The sequence below is a fragment of the Rhipicephalus sanguineus genome, chromosome 4 (genome assembly GCF_013339695.2).
Source record: "Rhipicephalus sanguineus isolate Rsan-2018 chromosome 4, BIME_Rsan_1.4, whole genome shotgun sequence".
Taxonomy (NCBI): Eukaryota; Metazoa; Arthropoda; class Arachnida; order Ixodida; family Ixodidae; genus Rhipicephalus; species Rhipicephalus sanguineus.
Genome location: NC_051179.1, coordinates 28,538,825 through 28,563,129, shown reverse-complemented (window position 1 = coordinate 28,563,129; position 24,305 = coordinate 28,538,825). Strand labels below are relative to the sequence as shown.

The 24,305-nt window shown below is 50.0% G+C and overlaps 2 protein-coding genes across 2 annotated transcripts in view; one reads left to right on the top strand and one right to left on the bottom strand.

The window, feature by feature from the left end:
• Window positions 1-1,059, bottom strand: LOC119388721 (protein D3). The gene has a single exon (XM_037656151.2). It carries the CDS (start codon window positions 1,042-1,044, stop codon window positions 304-306), a length of 741 nt encoding a protein of 246 aa, XP_037512079.1. The 5' UTR covers window positions 1,045-1,059; the 3' UTR covers window positions 1-303.
• A 10,560-nt stretch (window positions 1,060-11,619) lies between these two features.
• Window positions 11,620-24,305, top strand: part of LOC119391104 (uncharacterized) — a 43,975-nt gene continuing 31,289 nt past the window's right edge. The window contains exons 1-3 of the mRNA XM_037658779.2: window positions 11,620-11,895; window positions 13,497-13,877; window positions 23,908-24,028. Of these exons, the coding sequence (XP_037514707.1) occupies window positions 11,630-11,895; window positions 13,497-13,877; window positions 23,908-24,028 (768 nt within the window). The 5' untranslated portion in view covers window positions 11,620-11,629. The remainder of the gene's footprint in view (window positions 11,896-13,496; window positions 13,878-23,907; window positions 24,029-24,305) is intronic.

Sequence of the window (24,305 nt, the reverse complement as noted above, 5' to 3'; positions counted from 1 at the left end):
AAATAAAAGGAGGGCGGGGGGGTCAAGAACAAGTCGGCCATAATTTTCATCCTTTTGCTGATGTCGCTGACGTTGTTCCAAGACGTTCTGCGCTTTTTTTACAATCACTCCGCGCGCATCACATCATCACTGCGACGCACTCCACCACTGCCAGACTCCCGTTAACCTCCGTAACGAACAGCGCTCTGCTTGTCTTGAGCCGCCCACCGTTGACGTGCCACAGTTCACGTATAACTGATCTTGCACACTGTCATCACAGTTGAAATGCGCCACTGGGAGCGTTAGACGGCAGGTTGATTTCGCTTAGTAATACATCAACATGACGCGGCAGAGGAGTCCAACTAGCGCCAGAGCGATGATGGTCAACCAGGACAGCATCGGGGTCACTCCGTCCACGTACGCGTCCTCGGCGAGAAAGTAATTTATCGCTATGGGATTGCCCAAGCTGTGTTCCTTGGCGAACTTGGTGATGTTGAAGTTTTTCCTCTTGTCGTACGGCACGATCAGCGTTTGGGGCATGTCGATGTGCTTGTACTGCTTGTACGCCAGGAAGGCGTACCGGTGCGGGCCCGATCCCATCGGAGGTTTGGGACCGCGGTACCTGAACAGCTCGGTTCCCTTCTTGTAGTCAACGGGCGCCTTGGCGTCTCCCGCATCCAAGTTGACCACGAGCCAGTGGAGGATGGGCCGAAACTTGGGGTCCGACCTGCTGGGCGCGTCGGGGTCCAGCATGGCTATCGCGTATGTGTAGCCCGCGGTTCTCGGGAAGTCGATGCCCGACGGCGCGCTGGACGCCTGCTCCGGGGTGAAGTGATTACCCATGGCGATCTCGCCCGACTTGAATTTCGCCTCGAAGATGCCTCGCGGTATCGTCTCGATCAGGTCCGGCGCGAGCTTACTGCTTTCGGCCTTTGCGATGAGTGCGAGCTGCTTCTTGTCTAGCTCCTTGACGCCGCACGCGGAATGCGCCAGGAGGGCCAGCACGATGGTCGCGACGACGACTGCGGCCCGAGTCGTGCTGGTGGCACTGCTCCGGCGCGCCATGTCTGAGCGATGCTTATAGAGGAGGCGGACTCTTACGAGATGTCTTACGGCGGCTGTCGATGGCCGACGAATGGATACCGCCGCCGCACCGGCAACTGCGCAAAAACGTTCTCGTACAAGGACGCGCGGGGAGAAATTTGCTTTCCGGGGTCAAGTGTGGAACCGGTCCGCCCGGGGCACGCAGGACTCGGAAGGCCACATATTACCGCCGCCTCCGCCGCCGCTTTCACCTTCGCCGCTGCCGCTGGGCAGCGGATGAATGAAAGGACCGCTTCCTCTTCGTCGTCTTCTTTGTTTACGACAACCGAGAGTCCTTGATATTCCTGGATATAACAAGCATGCTTTTTTAAAGGAGTATACTTGCACGATTTTCAGGCGTCACAAAAGGGTCATTTTTCGTTTCCCCGACGTGCAAGGCTAACGCTCTCCACACACAGAAGTCGGAAAAACACACATAAAGGATTTTAGTTTGATCGTAAAGTTTTCGTTGCCCAGCGTCTGCAAGCCAGCCCAACCGGAATTGACATTATTTTGGCGACTTCACACAGTTCGCTGGGTTTGCGAACTATGCGTCCTGCGTGCGGCCGAAATCACCGACATCGCTGTCGGAGTCGCCGGACGACAAATCACTCACCGTTGTTTACGTGTACAACATGCAACATACAGCATACGATAGATCCTGCTGCAAGGACGCAACGAGTTCTCGTCCCCACGCGAATTTGTCCTACGCCAGACTATTAGCACGTCACTGTGATACCGCCTCCTCGATATCGAAGTCGAAAGAGTTTTTTTTTTTAGGTAGCCGAATAAAATTACTGCTGTGTCGGCGGCTGGTGGTCCCAACGAGGAAGGCAGGCGAAGACGACCGGCTCGACGAAACGCGGCCGGCGGGGACGCCGTCCAGCCCCGAACACGCGGGTTGGCGCGAAGCGCCGAAGGAAAGAAGTACGTCCGCTCACAACGAGTACTGCTCACACACTGATTTTATTTACAAGTGCGCCTGTAGAATAACGACACCAGAGCGGCGCCCCCTGGCATCTTACAAGGCATTTTCGAAACCGAAACTCCAACACCAACACAACAATTACATTCAATGCATTCCGAGGCACCATGATACCCTTCTTGAGGTTCTCGACTCCAGCGTTTTTATTTAGAGCCACAATACGAGAACTTCTAAAATTCGTGTCAGTACTCTTTTATCAAGCCTCCCCTTGGTACGGTTACGTAAATACTCAGCGCCTGAACCTTTCGCGAGTAGGTAGCGTAGAAAGCCGGCGGATTTGGTGTGCGTTCATCTTGGTCAAAACTGCACGGCAGCACGGGACTCTACGATGTTTACCTCATTTCTTTAGTTGTGTCCCGTCCTGCCGCGCAGTTTGACGAAGATGAACCTTACGCGAACCAAGAAGGATTCGGGCGAATCCTGATTTTGTGGTGACATCACTTAGACTTCAATCGCACAAAGCTTTACAGGGGGGAGTGGGGGACATAAAAATAACAAAGATAAGCGAACAAAAATAACATCAAATTAATAACAACTGCACTACATATGAAGATACGATGTTAGGCTGATATAACTAATTCAAATGTAGATAGAATGAGAAATACGCAGCAAACAAAATAAAAAATGGTACAATACACACTTTACGCGTCATCAAGTAAATAATTGTGCAAGGTGGAACAAAAGAAGCCATGATCTGGAATGGAAACAATGTCGGAGGGAAGGTTTTGTTTATTTGTTGATTTCAGACATACATAAACAATTCACAATGTGGAGTATGTCCACGAGGTGAGGCAAAAGGAGACTCGTATGTCTCCTGACGAGGCATTCACACCGGACTTACATGTCTGACAGCATGGAGCGAAACAAGCGAAATAATATGAATTATAAAAAATGATTTCACTGCTCATTACACAGAATGCAAACAAGAATGAAAAATGAAAAGGAACACTTTAACGTGATTATTAAGGGAAAAGTTTATACAAACTGTATAGTGCAAGTAACAGTCTTTGCGCGTGAAGCACTTTCAATATAAAGCACAAGGTAATTATCAATATTGCGCAGGACGAAGGAATAATAGAAAGTGCTATTGCGGCAGTTAGTTACGTGAACTTCATGATGGTAGTCTGAATGAGCTGAGCGATAAGAAGAACTGAGCTTTCAAAACCGGACGATTCAATTGGTTAATTGCCCCGTTGTGGGTATTTGCCATAGCGTGGCACATCATCATCATCACTATCATCAAGTAAGACGCGAGCAGCAACGAGGCGTTCGCCCCTCGCTTCACGCCCGACACCGGGAGAAGGAGCCTGTCATGCCGTCCCCGTCGCTCATACTGAGCGTCGCTCTGGCGGCCAGCTTCGTGCCTCTGTCCAACCTCAGCCGCTCCCACTCCCACAAAGCAAGACGGAACCAAGTGCAGCCGTTCGCAGACGCCCTGGCCAATCTATCTAAGCACATGGGACCCAGGCTACGCCACGATCGAGTAAGGACTTCCTCGGGCGTGTAAACATGCCAATCGAGGCTTCCGAACTATCTCACTTTACCCTTACGAAATGAGCCGTATCGCTTGCTGCGTACTACACGCCGTGGTTGCTTAGCACGTAGGACGTCGCGTTACTAAGCTCGAGGGCGTGGTTTGGATTCCCAGTCACGGCAGGAATCGAACCCGCCATGTTGGTACTCCAACATGGCGGCTTCAGTGACAGGTGGATCAGAGGGAGGGGGGAGCGCCCCCTCCCCTAATAACTGAAGATGTGCTCCAAGTCTGCCCCATACCTTCACTCAGTCGCACCTGTCGTGTCATTATTTGATGCACATGGTTATAGCCACACCGCTTCTTGAGGATAACGGCGGCGGCCGATGACTATTCATTTCGCACTTTATAGCAACTGTTTACATTCCAGCTGTATCCCCGGAAAGCCAGTGACCAAAGGCAGGCCCCGATTTGAAAAGCATGCCATTGCCTCATTTTCATACTTTGCATCAATTGCAAAGCTTATTTGCTTTCGGACTCGACCAACCGGGGGGCCGCGGTAAAGCTTGCCGGTGGGAACTGTTCTTGGATTGCAGCATCAGGGGTCCTCAGCAGGCATTATCGTTAAAACTTGCATGGTCATAACCCAGCACGTTAAACAATGACAAAGCAAGTCCTACTGACTAATGATATTGGGCTGACTTTGTTCACCTTCTAGATGAAAGGGAGGGGGAAGGGCTATGGCTATAACAATTATAAGAGCTTTAAAAACCGCCACAAACTACACGTTTCGTCGTTCCTATCTTCGCCTCGTAGGTCGTTCCGGAAGTAATCTCTGACGTACCATCACGTCCGGTGGCCGTTTTCTACCCTTACGCCACGGTGCTGATGGGGAACGAGATCCATCCTTCCGCGCTGAAGCACGTGCCCAAGTTCGCCTTCGAGGCCGACCCGGACAAGCGCTACTCTCTCATCTTTCTCGGCCCGGACTACCCGTCGCGCAGCAACCCTTACGAGAGAAACCACGTGCTGTGGTTCGTGACCAACTACGCTCGCAACGCCACCTACGAGAGCCGGCCCGTCTGTCGCGTCTCGTACGGAGTGTCCCACTTGACGAGGAACAGTGGCCGGCAACGGTTCGTGTTCCTGGTGTACGAGCAGCCGGACGACAAGGACTGGTCCCAGACCATCATGGAGCCGCCTTCGCCCAACATGAACTTCATGCTGGACTTGTACGTGTCACGGAACCGTCTCAAACTGGCGGCGGTCAACTACTTCGTCGTCGACATGGAGAAGGAAGCTAGCAGGGATTCCGGTGCGTCTGAAAAAAAGTCGTCGCCTTCTGGCCGTGTCACCGACAACGACGACGAATCGGACACCACTGAAGGTGAGGGCAACGACGCGGACAAGGCTAGTGAGGCCGGTACAACGAAGGGAGGCGGCAGGAGTACGAGTAACAGCGATGAGGAGATAACTAGCGCCCCTGGACAACATGCCAGTGTGGGAAAGGGTAAGGCCGGTGGAAGTGGGCTTAGCAATAAGGAAAAGCCTGTCGTCACTGACAAGAGCAACAGCTACGAAACTGGAGGTGGCGCCAGTCAGGATCGAGACAACAAAGAGAATACTAGCGGTGAACACAGAAACGCTAACGCTGTTGAAAAGAAGAGCGACGAAAGGAAGAACAATCTCGATGAAAAGAAAGCTAACGGTGCTGAAGATATAAGTAGCAAGAGTGACGAACACGACATGATGGACCTGAACGAGAGTTTTAAGGGTAGAGGCAGAGCTGGTCCAGGTCAGGACAGAGAAGAGAAGGTTAGCAGTGAAGACAAAAGCGCTAACACTACCGGAAAGAAGTCTGTCGAAGAGAAGAACAGCAATGAAAAGAAGAGCGTTGAAGTGGCTGTTAATGAAACGAAGACGGGACAGTTTCGGATCAACAGCTCAGAAACTGTAGGTGGCTCCAGTCAAGATCGAGATAACAAAGAGAAGACTGGCACTGAAGACAAAAGCACCGGCGCTGTTGACAAGAACACCAAGTTCGATGAAAAGAAAGCTAACGGTGCTGAAAATGTGAGTGACGAGAGTGACGCACACGTCATCTTTCACCTGAACAAGAGTGCTGAAGATAGAGGTAGAGCTAGTCCAGGTCGGGACAAGGAAGGGAAGGTTAGCAGTGAAGACAAAAGCACTAATACTACCGAAAACAAGCCTGTCGAAAAGAAGAACAGCAATGAAAAGAAAAGTGTTGAAGTGGCTGTTAATGAAACGAAGACGGGACAGTTTCGGATCAACAGCTCCGAAACTGTACGTGGCTCCAGTCAAGATCGAGACAACAAAGAGAAGACTAGCACTGAAGGCAAAAGCAGCGGCGCTGTTGAAAATAAGAACAAGTTCGATGAAAAGAAAGCTAACGGTGCTGAAAATATGAGTGGCAAGAGTGACGAACACGTCATCATTGACGTGTACAAGAGTGCCGAAGATAGAGGTAGAGCTAGTCCAGGTCGGGACAAGGAACGGAAGGCTAGCAGTGAAGACAAAAGCACTAACACTACCGAAAAGAAGTCTGGCGATGAGAAGATCATTGAAAAGAAGAGTGCTGAAGTGGCTTTTAATGAAACAAAGACGGGAAGTGGTGAAGTGTGGATTGGTATCGATGATACCGGCAAGAGTCTGGGCAATGTTGGCGAGAAGCGGAGTCCAAGCGGCGAAAGGGACTCTGTCCCTGGCGGAACGTACGCCGAGACCGCTAACCCGCGGCCCTCTGGTACTGGTGTCGACAAAACGAAAGATGCACTGACGTGACGGCGTCTTTAAGCGAGGAACAGGCTATTATCGCACAAGACCAAGATGAGATGTTCGAAAACTCAGCCAAGGCTGACGTACGAAACCAGATAGAGAATAGATGGAGTTAGCCTTATTTTCTTTTCCCTCTCTTTCTTCATTTATTTCTCTTTCTTTTATATGTGAGCAATAATTTAACGAGATACAAGTTGTTTTTCTCTCTTTGCTCCCGAAGAATGCATTCATGTGAAAGTGCCTAGTTGTTTTGAACGCGGTCTGTGTGTAAGTCTGTGTAAGGAAAAATGAAGCACTTGATTTTAAAACTTCTCGGTGATGTGCATTTTAATAAATCCCCGCTTTGTCATTGATGTTTCTATTTTATTGACGCCAAGATCATAAAAGTGCTATAGAACTCGAAGGTGGAGGCTCCTAATTTCAAATTGAATAATGTACCAGGTCACGTCGTCACGTGATGACACTGTAAACAATTCCCTCGTGAGTACAACCTTCAGGCGTGGCAGGAGACTGTTGCTGATCGTATGCACTTTCGTTAGTCGTATTGTGCTACAGTGCCAGAAGGAGCTAAGCGTAACTTGATAGCAAACACGCTTTCATATACCTACGACTAGACCTTTTCTTATTCGCAGTATATTGTTACTGATCGCAAGGGTACATTTATATTCGTTAAGTCTGCATAATGCCCTCTGATCAACGTTCTCCCACCATGCTTAGTCTAAAAACCTCACCTCCTGCCGTTCGATTCTTAGCCAATCCCATACGGAATGTTGTTTCACTATGGCGACCAAGTGGCTAATGAACCGTCCTCAAATCACTTTTGTTGGTTCTGTTCATTTACGACCCCATAATTTCAAGAAACCATGAGTTCTGGTGTGTTGCGTGCGCATCAATGGCAAAACGTGGCCTTCCTCGAGTTTCTTTTGATCATGGTGCGCCTGATACAAACTCCCACGCAATATATCAATTTGCATGCAGGACGTGTGTAACTCCGCTAAAGTTCGTCCACAACTGCAACGCCGCAACTAAATTTCCACCTCTGGGTGGTTTAGGGGCCCTTTAACAACTGAAGACAAACGGCATATCTTTCTTTGCAATAAGCCTTACAGCATAGGGCTCAAATTCGTTTCAATAAGCAAAACCACTAAACAACCATCAAAACCGCATGCGAGTGCTTATCACGAGTGCTTCGAATGATGTCAAGCGGCCCTTCCTTCTCCCCGTGTGTGTTTGCCACTTTCGTAAATAAAAGGGAGACCCATCTAGCAACTGATTTAGTTCATTCTAAAACTGCCATGGGTAGACCACGGAAATTAAAGACACCAGACGAACAGCATTAATGCAATGTCCGACGAAAGGAACAAATCCGTCTTGCTTAAATTGGTCGCGAAACCAATCACGGTTCCACAAAGCGATTATCTCTATCATTACTCTAAAGTAATAATAAAACATACCCCCCCTCCCCCCATCAGCATGCGATGTCTTTGATACAGCTTCGCTGGACATTCGCGTGTGCATGGAGAGATGACGGCCAATTTTAACGCGATAGCGTTAAAGAGCTCGTTCCGCAGAAATTCCGGTGTCGGCGTCGTTGGTTGTGAGCGAAAAATCATCTTGTATAAAATAAATTAATAAAGAAAATTTTAGGTTCGAGTGAGAATGGAACCCAGGCCGTCTGCGTGGCAAGCAGGTGTTCTACCACAGAGCCACTCCATTGCTTGGAACTGCACTTGAATTAACTTTAATGCTTCACAAATATACGCGTCCTGTGTACAGGTGTCACGGTACGAGATGTAATATCGCAGAAAAACGGGGTACAAGCGTATCTTGCCATCGGGCTTCACACAATGTGGTGTTTTAAAGCCGGCCACCCATCACGAAAGGCACACACATTACTGCGCGTATTCCCTTACAAACACGTAGTGGGGGCATCGCAACTACGAAAAAAATCACAGCATATCCACGGAGTGAATGATGATGAGTGGGCGAAGCTGCGGAGGTTCATCGGTAAACCGTGAATCTTCCGTGAATTCTGCCCAGTACATCATCACCGACGTGAGATCGGGCGCGTTTATACTAAAGGTTCGATGAGAGTTATGACGACTTGCAGTTCACTTTAATTTTACATGTACGCTGTGAATTTTCATTGTTTAGAAAACCATTGCTTTAGAAAACATCTGGTGTCTTTCGTTAAGCAGCTGGCGTCTTTTCGTTTTGCTTTAGAAACATCTGGCGTTCTTTCGTTTTGCTTTTAGAAAACATCCGGCGTCTTTCGTTGGTTTATTTCATCAATCAACGGCGTTTTGAACAAAATTTTTATTGTTTAATCACGCACAGGAGAAATCTCACCAGGCATTACCTTGGAGGTAAACAATGGCTGCTAATGGGAATGAGAGACAGAAGAAGTCGGCTTTTAGCTAACACTTACACTTCTACTTCTACTAACGTTTCCTACTGGAACATGCCAATGGCTGCTAATGGGGAATGAGAGACAGAAGAATTCGGCTTTTAGTTAACGCGCACGCTGCGAATTTTTTATTGTTCAACAACGCACAGGAAAAATCTCCCACCGGCACCACCTTGGAGGTCAAGATCTGGTACTAGCGTTACGACTGGTTACGCACTACGACTACGAGGGACGAACGGGTGCTGCTTTAAGCAGCTTCGCCCCTAAAAGTATCACGCGCGTAATTGCTGCAGGTTTAAAGCATGCCACTTACAAAGGGCATACACATTTTACTATAGGTATGTCGAGTGTGTGTGTGTGTGTGCGCGTGAGACCGGGTGACTGAACATAATGACAAGCGAAACAGAGCACGAAGCGTCCCCGAATTTTTAACAGCGAGGCTGTTTGGCAAATAGTTCCTTGTGAGTCGATTGCAGAAAACTATCATCACGTTAACGGGTATGTGCCACTGTGCGGCTACCTGAGAACGAGTACAGAAAAAGTGAGAGAAAGAAAATAAGAGGTAAACAAACAGAGAGACGGCAGGAAAGATATAAAGAAAGAGAAAAATTCTTGCGGAAAAAAAATTCTTCACGAGGCAGTATGCGAACCCGCGTACCTTCGATCCCTAGGCGAGCGTCCTAACCACTCGGCTATCCAGGCACGCTAGCAGAGCTTAGGATAGGCTTGTATAGTAAAGTGTAGCAAGGGGTGGGAAAGGGAAGTGAGCGTGAGAGGGAGGGAAAGGAGGAGGGGAGAGAGTAAACCGTAGCACAGAAAGAATGAGAAAGAGAAATAGAGAGAAAGAAATGCAGGAATAAAAAAAAACAGAGACAGATAGAACATCAACGAAAGAGAGAGAAAGAAGTATAGAGAGAAAAAAAAAGATAGAAAAAAATAGGAAGCAAGCATCGCGTTGTCTAGCGACAAGATACCGCACCACCTGGCCAAGCCGCGCGTGCACAGTAGCTAAGCCACGCCCACCGACGGAGACATCGCGCGCAACCTCCGCTGTATAGTGCATAGCCTGGCTGCGTACTGCCGAGGAGGGAGCCGCGCATCTCGAAGCTAGATGTGTCGGTCGACGGGGAGTACGAGCGGCGACGAACCCGTGCTTCGCGCTGCCAAGTTTTGCGCGACTTAGTGCAAACTGCCCGGAAATGTTTTTTTTTTCTTCGTCGCTTTTATTGCTACTTTTTTTTGATATTTTTCATGTCAACCGATACTATAGCCATTGCTGCTAGTGGGTATGTGACATAATCGAGTCCCCATTAATCGAAGTCTGCGCAAGAACGTCAGCAATTCCCTCGAGAGTCCATCAAAGGTTCGACTGCAGCGTTGAGTGCAACAGGACCGAACTCGAGGCCGCATCAATTCCCATGGGAAACGCACTAAGCCTTCCGACGCTCCGCAAGTCAACAGCCGGGATTCGCATCAAGGTGAACGCCAACATCGGCGCCGACGTGGGCCACCACAAAGCCTACATGGCTGCAGCGACCGCTGACGGGCCGTCGCTGGCCGACCTGGTCTTCACGAACTTCAGCAGCAGCGGCCACGACAGACGCGAAGACAATAAGACGGTACGCGTTTGGAACTGGGCCGAGCTGTTTCGAAGACTCGCGCCAAACGCCGAGAACGAGCGATCGGGAGGGTTGGACGATCGCGAACACAAGCAGCAGCGATCGAACCCCTGCTTTGCGCTGCTCCTGCTAGACTACCGAACGCAACCGAGTCGAAGCCCGTGTCCGATCGGGAGGCGTTCTTCTGTTGGCTACTCTCCCGTGCTATGCTACCTACACGACAACGGCTTGTTCCACGTCTGATTGATCTGTCGCTCTTCCGTGAATTCGTGAATTAAAGGTTATAATAGCGGAGCTGTGAATGGCACACTTCCTTAATGTTGCGATGTCCGTCCGCGTTCGTGTGCGTACAAAAAAAGGAAACCCACGTGACCTCCACCGAGTGAGCAACGTCATCATGATATTATAAATCACTGTGACGTCATGACTCAGAGAACTTGTCACAGAAAAATTTGTCATCATCATCATGACGCCATCGTGTCGTCGCCGGTGACGTTACTACATGACGTGACGTGACGACGTCATCAATCAATAACCTTGATCGGTCAAAGGTGGGCCGATCTCGTAGGCAGCGCGACACCACGTGAGTTGCAGGAAGCTTCAGTTGAGTGGTACTCGTTTTGTACGTGTGTCGCCGCGTCAGTCGAGTCTGGGCGCTGCGCTGGCGCGGTCGTGCGTTGCAAGTATGGGTCGACCGCTCCTTGTGAGACTCGCCTGAGGAGCAGCGCGTGCTTACAAGGAACGCCGACGAGAGCGGAGACGAGAGTACAACGCGGCCTCCCAGCTAAGCAGTAGCGATAGTCTCCATGCACTTGTATTCCGGGCGGTAGTGGTCTTTGTGCTCGGCAAGCGAAATCTCGAGCCTGGTCGGGGGTGGCCTAGCTACTTCTATACCTCATTACTTTCTTTCTGTCTTACGCATCTTTTTTAAAGGTTTCCATCTACTGTAAACGCCAGCTTTCTGGCAAATCCGCCCGTAGTGGGTAGCCGCCGCCTACCGAGGAGCAAGCAGGACAAGGAATTTATAAAAATTTATTTATTTATTTATTTATTTATTTATTTATTTATTTATTTATTTATTTATTTATTTATTTATTTATTTATTTATTTATTTATTTTGTGTCTCTAAAATTACGGGGGGAAAAGGTGACTTTTTTCCTTTCTCTGCCTTTGTCTTCATGTTTTCATTTACATTAACCGCCGACTTCTTGGCCAATCCCCCATAGTGGGTAGGAGCCTGTTCTAAGGAACAAGCAATCACGCCAAGCAAATAGCGCGCCATCATGGAATCGAAGTATGCCGCTCTCCTTGCTCTGGCTGCCGTTGTGGTCCTGGTGCAGCCTCCCTTCTGCGCATGCGCCATAAACGAGGACCTGCTCCTGAGCTTCTCGAAGTCAGAGATCGTGAGCGACGTCATACCGGCGGTCCCCGAGCGCGCGCTCAACGTCAGCTACCCCGGCGGTGCGGCCGTCAACTTGGGCAACTTTCTCACGCCTGCGCAGACGGCTCACGCGCCCGACGTCAACGTTGTTGGAGACCCGGGCCACTGGTGAGGTCGCGAAGGCTTTACACTGCCTCTTCACGGCGTTTTGTTGGCCATGGTTTCCCGGTGCACTGTTAATCAGGAAGGTGTTGGGTTCGATTCCCGCCTGCGGCGGCCGCACTTGCAGGGGGTCGAAATGCAAAAAAAAAAAAACGAACGCGTGTACTAAGATTTAGACGCGCGTTAAAGAACTGCACGTGGTCAAAATTATTTCGGAAGCCCCTGCTACGGCGTGCCTCATTGGAGGCATATACCTTAGCTGTTTCTCAGCAGGCGGGGCGAAGAAGAGGGGGGGGGGGGGGTGGGCAGGTAAGGAGGTAAGGAGACCGAATTCGATGATTCTCCGCTATAAGGGACGCATTTAGACGAGACCGAAAGGCAAAAAATCCTGAGTACTTACAATATTACCCAGAATCTTTACGTCGTGGTCCCGTCTAGCAGGGAATCAAACTCGCGCCATCGACAAAATTAGTGGTCTGGCTTGTTGGTATTCCACGGTGTAACTTCGTAGCACGAAAACATTAATCGACAAGAGAAGAGGGCAACGACAAAGATGCGCTTAAGCGCAAGGCGCTTTGACCCGCCTCAGCGATCTGAATTCTCTGCGCAGCCGCTGCGTAAACTAATTCGCTCAATCACGTTTCTCCCCAGGGTGAGCCGCGGTGTAAATGCCGCCCACCGCTCCGGTTTACCGCCCACCACTTTGGATACACCACCCGCTGCTCCGTTTGACCCCTTGGAAATTCTCGTCTCATGGATGGATGAATGAATAACTTTATTGAGGTTCTACGGTGCGCGCGATTAGCGCGCAGCGGGTCGGTCTCACGTCGGTCTCGTCTGAGGAATAACTATGAGGAATTCTCGTCTGAGGAACCAATAAATAATAGTTTTGCGCGCCCAACGCCAGCGAACCGCGCCTCCCGTCACCTGGTTACGTAAAAAGGAGTCTGAACTGGTGGCCTTGTGGTTGAAGTGATCGCGAGCTCCAGTGCCGGCGCTAGAAAAGAAGCGCCCTTGCTTCCGTTTTCTATGTGCGTCATAGATGCCAGAAATGTGCGACTAGATATGAAATGTGTATGCGAGTTTGCAAACTTGAAGTCCTTAATGTCAACAGACACTTTTAGCTGAGCGTTTATGATCCGCTGCGGTCAGACCTGCGTATGCTAGCGATTTGCACACAAATGCGTAGAAGGAACAGCAGTGCGCGTGACGAGATTTACAAACAAATGCGTAGAAGGAACAGTAGTGCGCGTGCGCAGCCCGATCGTGCGAACAGCGGAACGTAGAACGCATCCATCGCTCCGCTTGTGAAGTCAACTGAGCGGAGCATGAAGGTGTGCCCACTTGGTTTCGCCGTCGGTTTGCAGCCAAGCTGACCGCGTCTCGAAAGGACAAGACGCGCTTGTCATAAACGCGAAAACCATGCTGTCCTCTCCACTGGCTTGGACCGCCATATCTGTGCGGAGGGGAGCGCAAGCGACGCTCAGCTTAGAGTGTCTGATATTCTCCCCCCCCCCCTAGCTTTCAAAATTCCCACCCCTAAAAAAATTCGGGGGGAATACTGGGCTCAGTACATGATAATCTCACTGCGGCGTGGCTGTCTCCAGGTACACAGTGATTCTCTTGGACCCGGACGCGCCGTCCAAGAGCAATCCGAAGATGCGTCACTGGCTCCACTGGCTGGTGGTGAACGTGCCGCACAACGACACGACCACGCTGACAAAGTACGCCGGCCCGACTCCACCTCCAGGCTCCGGCAGGCACCGATACGTGTTCCTCGCGTACGAACAGAAGCAGTCCGGTCGCGCGCAACACTATGAGCGGCTTCGGCAAGGAACGGGCGAAGTTCAACCTCCCGGCGTTCCTCGAAGCTCTGGGCGTCAATCAACTGGTGGCCGCCAACTTCTTCTACGCCGAGAACAAGTAGCTCGAACTGCACTCCGACGATGCCTTTCTCTTCCAGAAGGGCGGGGATGCTTCTCAGCTGGGTATTTATTAAATGAACAGGAGCGAAATGTGATTTTTTTTTTACAGCGGAAGCTGTTATGGGATCACAAAAGCCGATTCTGATGGCATAGTAGTCGGCCGCCGCCGCCACCGCCGGGGTCTGTAACCACTATCGCTCACAATGAGAAAAGAAAAATACAGGATCGAGCGGGATTAACATCCAGGTCTTCTGCGTGGCAGTCCAGTATTCTGCCACAGAGCCACGGCGGTGCTTGAAACTCCTTCGCAAGAAGACCTCATATATACATGCGTCACGTCGGGCAGTGAAACACTTTAGCAGGTGTAATATAGCGTGGTAGAAAAGTAAAATAACAACCAGGCATAACAAAATACGAATTGCATAATGAGTGGATGGTTTAAAGCATCCCAGCCATTACAAATGGCTCAGCCATAATTTTTCATCGTCATCAGCCACAGCGTCAACAAAGTGCACATGATGCCTTACAGATGTGCAGCAGGTACCTCGCTTCTCCGCAGAATGATGAATAATGGCATTGTGGGTACACGTCCCTACTTCGCCAGATTATGATGATTTACGGCGTAGTGCATACCTTGCAACTGTACTTGTAGTAGTCGCCTCAAGAGAGTTTACAGCGGGTTCTAGAAAGGTAGCCCCTCCAGCTTTTCGCTGTGATTGTACTAAGTGTTCCGCGCAGGCCTGGTCTTTTTTTTTCTTTTTTTTTGTCTCTCTCTGCTGTACACAAGGTTTTATGTTGATAAGAATTGCCGTGAGTCCCTGTCTTTGGCGCGAGATTCATTAGTGAATCTCGCGTGAAGAGGCAAACTGTCCGTCTTCACATGGCTCTCCACTGTCTTCCTCCTTTTCTCTTTTTGTAACCGTCCGTCTTAGGGGCGAAGCACCTTAGGGCCGAGCCTTGTAACCGTCGCGTCTAGCGTAGCTCTGGTTTACACGGAGTTCGCTAGGGGCGCTGCGGTAGCAGCGTTAGCTCCCGGCGCGTGCTCTGGTTTGAATGGAGACCGCTAGGGGTGCGTTATGCTCTCAGATGCATTTCATATGACCACAAACATCTAAGAACAACCAAGAGGACGTGTATAGACCTCGTCTTCGCTAACTTCAGATTACATCCCATTCAAAAACACCTGGCTCTTCATCTCACCGATCACAGGGCAGTACTAATTAAGGGGAAACGAAGTCCGCACCTCAACACCATATACGCCTTATGACATCAATAAAACAACATTCTATATACTGCACACACGTGTTTGTCATGAATTTGCATGTTCGAGTGGGCTATGTACGGAAGATTCAGGGTTAACCTAATTATCCGCGGTGCTTCGCCCACTCGTCATCATTCACTTCTTGGATATGCGTGAATTTTTTTGTCTGTCGCTCGGTATTGTATATTCATCATTAACGTTACCCCTTCAATAATACCACCCGGTCCGTGACTTATTCCACATGGCGAGTTCATGTCCTCCGTAAAAGAGGTATCGTCATCGTCATCTCCAGCCACTGGTGGCACCGTGTTAAGAGGAGAAGCCAGTGGTTCAGGCAGGAGTGGACGCCGGTTAGAGACCGAGAGAAGGAGGATCCGATTGTATAGTGTATACGGCTTGCGTGGCGATCAGGCCCAGAGTGTCCAGCCTAGCGGCAGGGGCCTCACCGAAAGAAAGGCCTCAGAGACGAGGAAAGAGGGGGGAGGCCTCAACCGCGCCGCCGCCCGAAGAAAAGCGTCGCATTAAGGAGTCGGCCGAGACCACACTCCAGCGATCGTGAAAGGAGCCAGCGGCCGTGCAAGACTGATTGGAAAGCGCTCAGTCAGACTACGCTCGCTGGCTCACAGGACTAGGCTGCTGCACCTTGCAAACTGTACACTCCTTGACCGCCTAGCTTGTTTTTTTGTTTGTTTGTTTGTTTTTCTTTACGCTGGCGTTTGTTTGTTTCTTCCAGTCACGCGACTTTGCCTGTGTACGCGTTTGGTTTCGTTTTTCCTTGCCTGAGTGTGTGTATGGTCGCAGCAGGACAGTGGCGCTGTTCTTTGGTGTCAGCAAGAACGTAGCCAGCAACGGGCGGAAACTGAGGTAAAGTGAAACGGAAGTTTTTAGTTCAACGCTGTGCCTTTCAAAAGGGACTCTGCGACTTTTTTAAAGAAGAACGCTCGCACTGAAGGGCAGGGCCCACTCTCGCGCCACGTTCGCTGTCTTTTCGTTTGTTTTTTCGCTTCGCTGGAGACTCGTTTTACTTGCTCGGATAAATCGGGCCGAGGTTTAAACCTCGGCTCGTAGTAGAAAGCGGGCCGTCCTTGGTGAGCAAAAAAGAGGGACCAAAGATGGAGTTTTCTTTTATCCCTTAAGTGCCCAAAAATACGTGACCGCTAAAGGATGTTCAATCACGCAGAAAGCCGTCTTTTCATGAACTACGACACAAGACTTGCATTAGCAACTGCGACTTTTTATTTAGATATGATCGTTATTAGGGTGCAATGGCGGTGAACCACATCTCACATATATATTTTTACCTCGACCATATTGTTCAATAAAACTTGCTGCTGGGCGAGTTGGTTCTTGCTTGGAAGGAAAAATATTGATGCGCACACACAAAAAACTATATTGTAGTTAGTACTATTGTACCATATTCTAGCGAACAAATGGCTGCACATGTACATAATAAGAAAGAATTATCAGAAGTTATTTTGCTGGTTTATAACAACTTAAAACATAATACATGCATTTTCTCCCATACTAATGTCTCTACCTAACGATAAGAGCATGGTTAATATGCTCGGCTGCTGACCCGAAGGTCGCGTCTTCGTTCTCGACAACGGCGATCGCATTTCGATGAGACGAAATGCTAGAAGACCGCGTACTGTGCGATGTCAGCGCATGTTAAAAAGCACCAGATGGTCGAAATTCCCGGATCCATCCACTATACTGCGTGCTTCATAATCATATCGTGGTTTTGGCACGTAAAACCTAAGACGTTATTATGTTTTTATACGACAAAAGCAGTGTTCGTGTACTTACTTCAACGAACACTCAGTGCAAACATAACAAGAAATATACAAGCGAGGCTCTCAAAGTCAAGCGTTACATCGGGACACTATTGAATTCAATCGAATTGAGTTTATTTGCAACTGTATTACGAGAATTGCCAGGCAATAAAAGCTGCAATTAGCAACTTGAAGTGAACCTGGCCACCCCATACACATGGTAGCTTCGCTGCGAGCATGTATATGAAAGAGACTAGCACATTTTAGTACGCACATGTAAGTATGCTTCAAACAACAAACAGTATTAAAAAAAGAAGCATTTTGCATATATAAACCCTATTCGTTCATGGGTTCGTTAATTCGCACAATTCTTCATTCGGCTCACTTCTTCTCCCTGCCATAAAACTCGCTCATCAAAGATCACTAGCCGTTCTTTTTCATCTCCCCTTACATTCTATTGATGGCGGTAATTTGTACGTGGCAAGTGAAGTCGCAGTCGAGCCCGACTTATCCCACTCGGCGATATACTGTATAGCCTCGTGCACCGTTTGAGCACTTCGTCATGTGCTTACTCAGAACACTGGAAGTAACTATGCTCTTTCTTTCTATATTATTTGCCATCGCCCACTCGATTTTCGGCCCATTGCGAGCATTGTGCAACGGCGCCCTTTTAGTGCATCCGCAACGCGCCTTTGTGGCGACCGTATCGGAAGAAGAGCGTATGAGCGCATCGATGTAGCGAGCGAGCCGGCTTCTATACGCCACGCATCGACCACGCGATAGCTATACGTGACGGTGCCATTGCACTGGGCGAAGCCCGTCGTAAAAGCGTCATGCGGCGCCGATTATGGCCCAACGATTCGCGATGAACGGCCACTCCTTATTGCCACGGACGCAACTTCGGGGCGCCACGCAGGAAGCCAGAAAGATTGCAAAAAATAAAAGAAACACCGCGATGCTCCGAAGAATTGCGTGTATACATCTATCTGGCTTTTGCGCAACAGGAACTGTTATAACGCCGCTTCGTACACTTCGTATCACTTAGCGCACAGTGCACAGCGTGGGTTTCACCGAGGGATGTACTGTATGAAGCACTGTGGAAGTAAAAAGCACAGAAACCGCGTTAAGGCTTCGCTACAGCAGGAGCTTAGTATTGTAGGGGAGAGAGAAAGACTGAGGATATCGGCTCTGCTGATTTTTAGTCCATATTAGTGTGTGTGTGTGTGGTGTGTGTGGTGTGTGTGTGGTGTGGTGTGTGTGGTGTGTGTGTGTGTGTGTGTTGTGTGGTGTGTGTGTGTGTGTGTGTGTGTGTGTGTGTGTGTGTGTGTGTGTGTGTGTGTGTGTGTGTGTGTGTGTGTGTGTGTGTGTGTGTGTGTGTGTGTGTGGTGTTGTGTGTTGTGTGTGTGTGTGTGTGTTGTGAAGAGAGAGAGTTAGAAGAAGCTGGCTTTCGTCTCAGGCGAATGCGTAAGCGACCCTGTGCGATTTTATGGCATGCGCGTACAGCAGCCGCAGCATTATCTTTTCACGCGCCTCAAATGAACTCAGAAGTACGCGACGCCCACGCAGATATTTCTCCGGAGAAGAAAAGGAGCGCCAACAATGACGATCCCTTTGCTCCGCCGTGATTTCCTTTTCCAAATATTTGGCCATCGAAAGTTTCACCACGAGAGCGTCCTGCTGCCCGGTCCTGATTTTTTTTTTTTTTTTGAGAGCTGAAACCGTCGTGAAAGGCATCCGGCAAAGACCGTCTCGCCATCGGTCTGCTGCCCATCGCTTCTATTCAGCCTACGGGCATGTCCTGCTTGGAGCCGTGCGATAAGTCGGACAATATACCCCCGCGCCAGAGGTGGAGCTTCAATAGCTTTGCTGCGAGTGCGAAGGAAACCTTTCCGCTATCTCGTGCGAGCAGCGCGCGTTAGGCTTTGGAAACGCGTCCTCCCTTTGAGGACGAATCCAAAAGCCCCGAGTCGAGACAGGAGCGAGAGGTTGAAGGACCACGGCGAAGAACGGAAGGACTATCCGCCACGTGCTCCTTGTCTCTCTCTCTTTTTTTTTTTTCTTTTGTTTTTTATCGCGTTAATGCCAGTTGGCGCGTGTGCATGCATTGATGAGTGCGGCAGAGACATATGGTATACTGCATATATATATATATATATATATATATATATATATATATATATATATATATATATATATATATATATATATATATATATATATATATATATATATATACATATATATATATTGTGAGGCAACTTTAGGACTGTCAAGACTCTTCTTTATTGTCCCGAGTATGAGCCCCACAACACAAACACAGTTGGTGATGATGAGTATGTACATATGAGAACATGAAGGGCATAAACAATGCTCACACTAATCTCCCCGCGCGCGCGAGCGGCCGGCCCGGCCGCGATTTAGGCGGGAAAGGTACGCCGAACGAATGGCTTGAGACGCGATACGTGCACTATCTCAGAAGCACGGTAACGACGGTCCGAAGAGACCTCGACGGGGGTGACAAGATAGTTCACTGGGGATGTTTGTTCACGAACAACGTAAGGTCCAAGGAAGTGTGATTGAAACTTCTCACACAATCCAGGAGTACGAACAGGCGTCCAAAGTAGTACTTCATCGCCAGGATGGAAGGTGACGTCGCGATGAAAGCTGTCATAACGCTGCTTACGGTCTTGCTGACTGGCCTCTGTGTTGAGGCGAGCACGCTGCCGACATTCCTCAAGCCTAGAGACGAAGTGTTCTGGTGTTGTTGTTGAGATTTTTGTTGTTGCACTGAAGAAAGAGGCGTCGATGGCGAATGTCGGCGCACGACCGTAGAGCAGGTAGAAAGGTGAATATCCGGTAGTTCGTTGGACAGCGGTGTTGTGTGCAAACGTCACGAACGGTAAGATTGTGTCCCAGTTATCGTGGTGTGGTCCGATGTACATTGATATCATGTCGGTTAGCGTACGATGGAATCGCTCCGTTAGGCCATTTGTTTGAGGGTGGTAGGCTGATGTCCTCTTATGAACTGTGCCACACGTCTTCAGCACTTCTTCAAGAATTGTCGACAAAAAGGTCTTGCCGCGGTCACTCAACAGCACGCGAGGTGCACCATGGCGCAAAACTATGGCTTCCAAAAAGAAGGCGGCCACGTCGGACGCAGAACTAGTGCGTAGAGGGGCGGTCTCCGCATACCGTGTGAGGTGATCGACCGCTGTCACAATCCACCGATGACCTGCTGGCGTTATGGGAAGTGGCCCGACCAGGTCTATTCCGACTACGGCAAAGGGTGTTTCGGGACATAGGATGGGTTGTAACAGGCCAGCAGGAGGTGAAGTTGGTCGTTTCCGGCGTTGACAAAGTGCGCAAGAAGCGACATACTTGGCCACAAAGGTAGAAAGGCCAGGCCAGAAGAAGCGGCTCCTAACACGGTTGTACGTCTTGTGAAACCCCAAGTGGCCAGCGGACGGGTCGTCGTGCAGTGCTTCGAGAACTTGTGTTCGCAGCGAACGGGGAAGTACTGGCACCCACCTATGCCCATCGCTATTGTAAGTATAGCGATGCAGCACATTGTTTTCCAGCTTGAATTGCCTTAGCTGACGACGTAGTCTGGCATTAGGAGGTGAAGACGTTCCACTGAGGTATCCGATGATGCGGTTACAATAGGGGTCATCACGTTGATACGAGGCGAACTGAGTGCAGCGGATGGAAGACAGCGACTCAGGAACTGCCAAGGGCGATAACGTCAGTGAAGATGAAGGCTCAGGATCACCTGATGAGCAACGAGGGTGCGTGGTCGGAGAAGAAAGTGGCAGAGGGCAGCGAGAGAGAGCGTCGGCATCTTGATGCTGTTTGCCAGACTTGTACACAACGTCAAAAGTGTATTCTTGCAAACGAAGTATCCAACGACCGAGGCGTCCAGATAAAATTTTTAAGTGAGGACAACCAGCATAGAGCGTGATGGTCGGTAATCACAGTGAAGTGGCGTCCATAAAGATACGGTCGAAATTTTCGTATGGCCCAAACTACAGCAAGACATTCCTGCTCTGTTATCGAGTAGTTCTGCTCCGCAGGTGTTAGGGCGCGACTGGCATATGCAACAACTCTCTCTCGTGAAGTGTCGTCGCGTTGTAGGAGGACAGCACCGATCCCATGGCCGCTTGCATCTGTGTGCAGAAAAGTGGGGGCACTCTCGTCGAAGTGACGGAGGACGGGATCTGATGTCAACGCACGTTTAAGAGCTTGGAAAGCACACTCGCAGTCATCAGTCCAAGCGAAGGCCGTTCCCGACGTGAGAAGCTTGTGTAATGGTGACGCAATGGCAGCAAAGTGACTGATGAAGCGGCGGAAGTAAGAAGCCAGGCCAAGAAAACTTCGCAACTGTTTTTGATTTTCGGGGCGAGGGAAACGAATCACGGCAGCAATCTTGTCCGGGTCTGGTCGAACGCCATTTTTACCTGCAAGGTGGCCCAGCACTTTGATACTTTTGCTGGCGAAGTGGCATTTCTTTGTATTGAGCTGAAGTCCAGCATTCGAAATGCATGTTAAAACTTCGTCCAACGCTCAAGGTGCTGCGAAAAAGTGGAAGAAAAAATAACGATATCGTCTAGATAACATAAACAGGTTTTCCACTTGAGGCCACGTAAAACAGTGTCTATCATGCGCTCGAATGTTGCAGGAGCGTTGCATAATCCGAAGGGCATTACGTTGAACTCATAAAGGCCGTCCGGAGTTGCAAAAGCTGTTTTGTCCTTGTCCGCTTCGTGCATAGGTATTTGCCAATACCCGGACCGGAGGTCGAGACTAGAGAAATACTCTGCGCCTTGAAGCGAGTCGAGGGCATCGTCGATTCTTGGTAACGGATATACGTCTTTTCTGGTGATATTGTTAAGGGCTCTGTAATCGACACAAAATCGTACAGAGCCGTCCTTTTTCCGGACCAACACCACAGGAGATGACCAAGAGCTGGATGAAGGTCGGATGATGTCGCGTTTCAGCATGTCGTTGACGTTGTCCTCGATGATTTTGCGTTCCGCCGAAGACACGCGATATGGGCGGCGGCGCACAATGGAGCTGCCATCGGTCTCGATGCGATGCACTGCGACGGAAGTGCGGCCCAGAACCTTGGAGTGTACGTCAAACGAAACGCTATGCTTTTGAAGAAGGTCTAAAAGGTCTCTCTTTTGCTCAGCAGTGAGATGGGGATTTATGGTCGCATTTAAAGCAGCTGTCGCAGCCTTATGATCAGTTGAGGCAGACAAAGGTGGCGATTCTGCGCGAAGGGAAACCAGAGAAAGAGGCTCGGTGTCGGCGAAACAACTCACTGCAGTGCCCTGGGGCAGCATCACTGGCGAAGAAGTTGGATTAAGGTGCGGCGACCAAAGCTCTACCATCGTTAAAGCGCACAAGGCCAGGCGCGATGGTAAGCCCCGTGGGTATGCAGCGACGAGATGGAGCAATGAACACGTCACCATTAACGACGGTGTCAGAAGCCAGTGTAATAATATTCTCATCTCCCGGCGAAATGCAACAGTCAGAGGCTGTGACTAACGGAAGCTGCGAGGAGCGACATCGGATGGAAACTCAGTGTCTGTCATATGGATGACTCGCTGACGACAAGATATGAAAGCTGACGCTGAAGAAGAAAGTCCCATCCCAAGATGAGTGCGTGAGTACACGAGGGCAGCACAAGAAACTGAATATGATGAAGGATGCCATCAATGGAAACGCGCACTGTACAAACACTGGAGGGCCGAATAAGAACTCCGTCAGCACAGCGAAGGGGAGGGCCATCGTATGGAGTCTTCACTTTCTTCAAGCGGGAACAGAAGTCTGCACTAATACGGAAAGCGATGCACCTGTGTCCACCAATGCCTCAGTCCGTATACCTTCAACATACACCAACAATATATTTGACGGGCGATCCGGAGGAGTTTGATACAGTCCGAAATATGCAGCTTTCCCTCCCGAAGCTGCACTATTTAGTTTTCCAGTCGGTGATCAGGAGTCAAGGTAGCTGGGCGAAGTGGGGAAGAAGAGCGCCGCAGCGGTGAAGGCGAGCGACGACGCGGAAATCGGGAACTGCCAACTGCGCCGAAGTTTCTGCGGAGACTGCGATCGACGTGGGCTGTTCTGGTATGGGCGACGATATGGCGATCCATTGGTGTAAAATTCGTCCCGTTCAAAGTCGTTGTAGCCTCGTCTTTCGTCTTGCTGACGGCGTCGGCAAAATCTCGAAATATGGCCACGGATGCCGCAATAGAAACAAATCGGCCGAGGGGTGCGCCAGGTGTTGTAAGGCTGGACCGGCGCTCGGGGTGTGAGAGAGTTGAGCGAGCCGTGCACTCCAGGCGCCTGTAGTGGTGTCTGCTGGGGCTGTGGTGTTATGGCAGCAATCTGGGCATAAGTTGGGTTGGCAAGGGATGCGGGGTTGGCATGGATGCGGGCTCGGACTTGCGTGCCGGTCATGGAAGCCAATTCCTCCCTCACGACCTCGCGTAGATTGGCACCAGGTAGCGTCGTACGAACCTCAAGATGGCACGGCGGAGCTTGTGCGTGGAGTTCCTCTCGGATAATCGAGCGGATGAATGCACGCAGCTCGATGTCGTTGGTTGGCCTCTGGTCAGACATGTCAGGTTGCAGGCGTGTGGTCTGAAGTTCGTCGAGGGCGCTGACATGTAGCGACGATATCGGCTACGGTCGTGGGGTTCTGCCACTACAAGCGCATTAAAAGCGACGGTCCCAATACCTTTCAGCAGGTGGCGCACACGGTCATTCTCCGCCATGGGAGGTGTCGACGCGGCGGCAGAGGGCGAGCACGTCTTCGATGTAAGATGTGTATGGACTCGCCCGTGTGTTGAACACGCCCAGCAAGCCTCTTCTTCGCGATATCTGAACGCACAGATGGGGTTTGCAAAAATCTGGCGTAGGTTGAATAGTAAAAAGAGGTCCAATTCGGAAATCTGTAGCATGGTTGAAGACCATGTCTTTGCGACGCCTGTGAGGTAAAAACGCAACATGGTGAGTTTCGCGGGGCTCATCCCGTGGTTGATGGCACTCACAGCGGTCATACTCCTCCAGCCATCTTCAACGTCCTCGCCGCGAAGCCCGCGAACATCGTTGGGTCCTCTGAGGGCTCGGTGGACCATCCAAGAAGGGCCTGTGGCCGCAGGGGCAAGCTTGGGGTTGGGCTGCCGAGCTGGGCTGCTCGTCTTGCGAACATCACCGAACCCAGGGGGTGTAAGCGGCGTTCCCGAACGGAGCTCCAGGGATGTATTCGCGGTCAGCGGGATAGGATCTGTTGAACGAGAGAGGATTCCAGGGAACCCGCACAGCACTCTCCACCACTTGACGGGCAACGTTTAGTTTGTGTGTTGGTTTTGCGTCTGTTTCTTGGCAGTACACTCTGGGGGGATTGGGCCAAGAATAAGGAATATTAGGTGAAGCTTAAAATCTTATCCC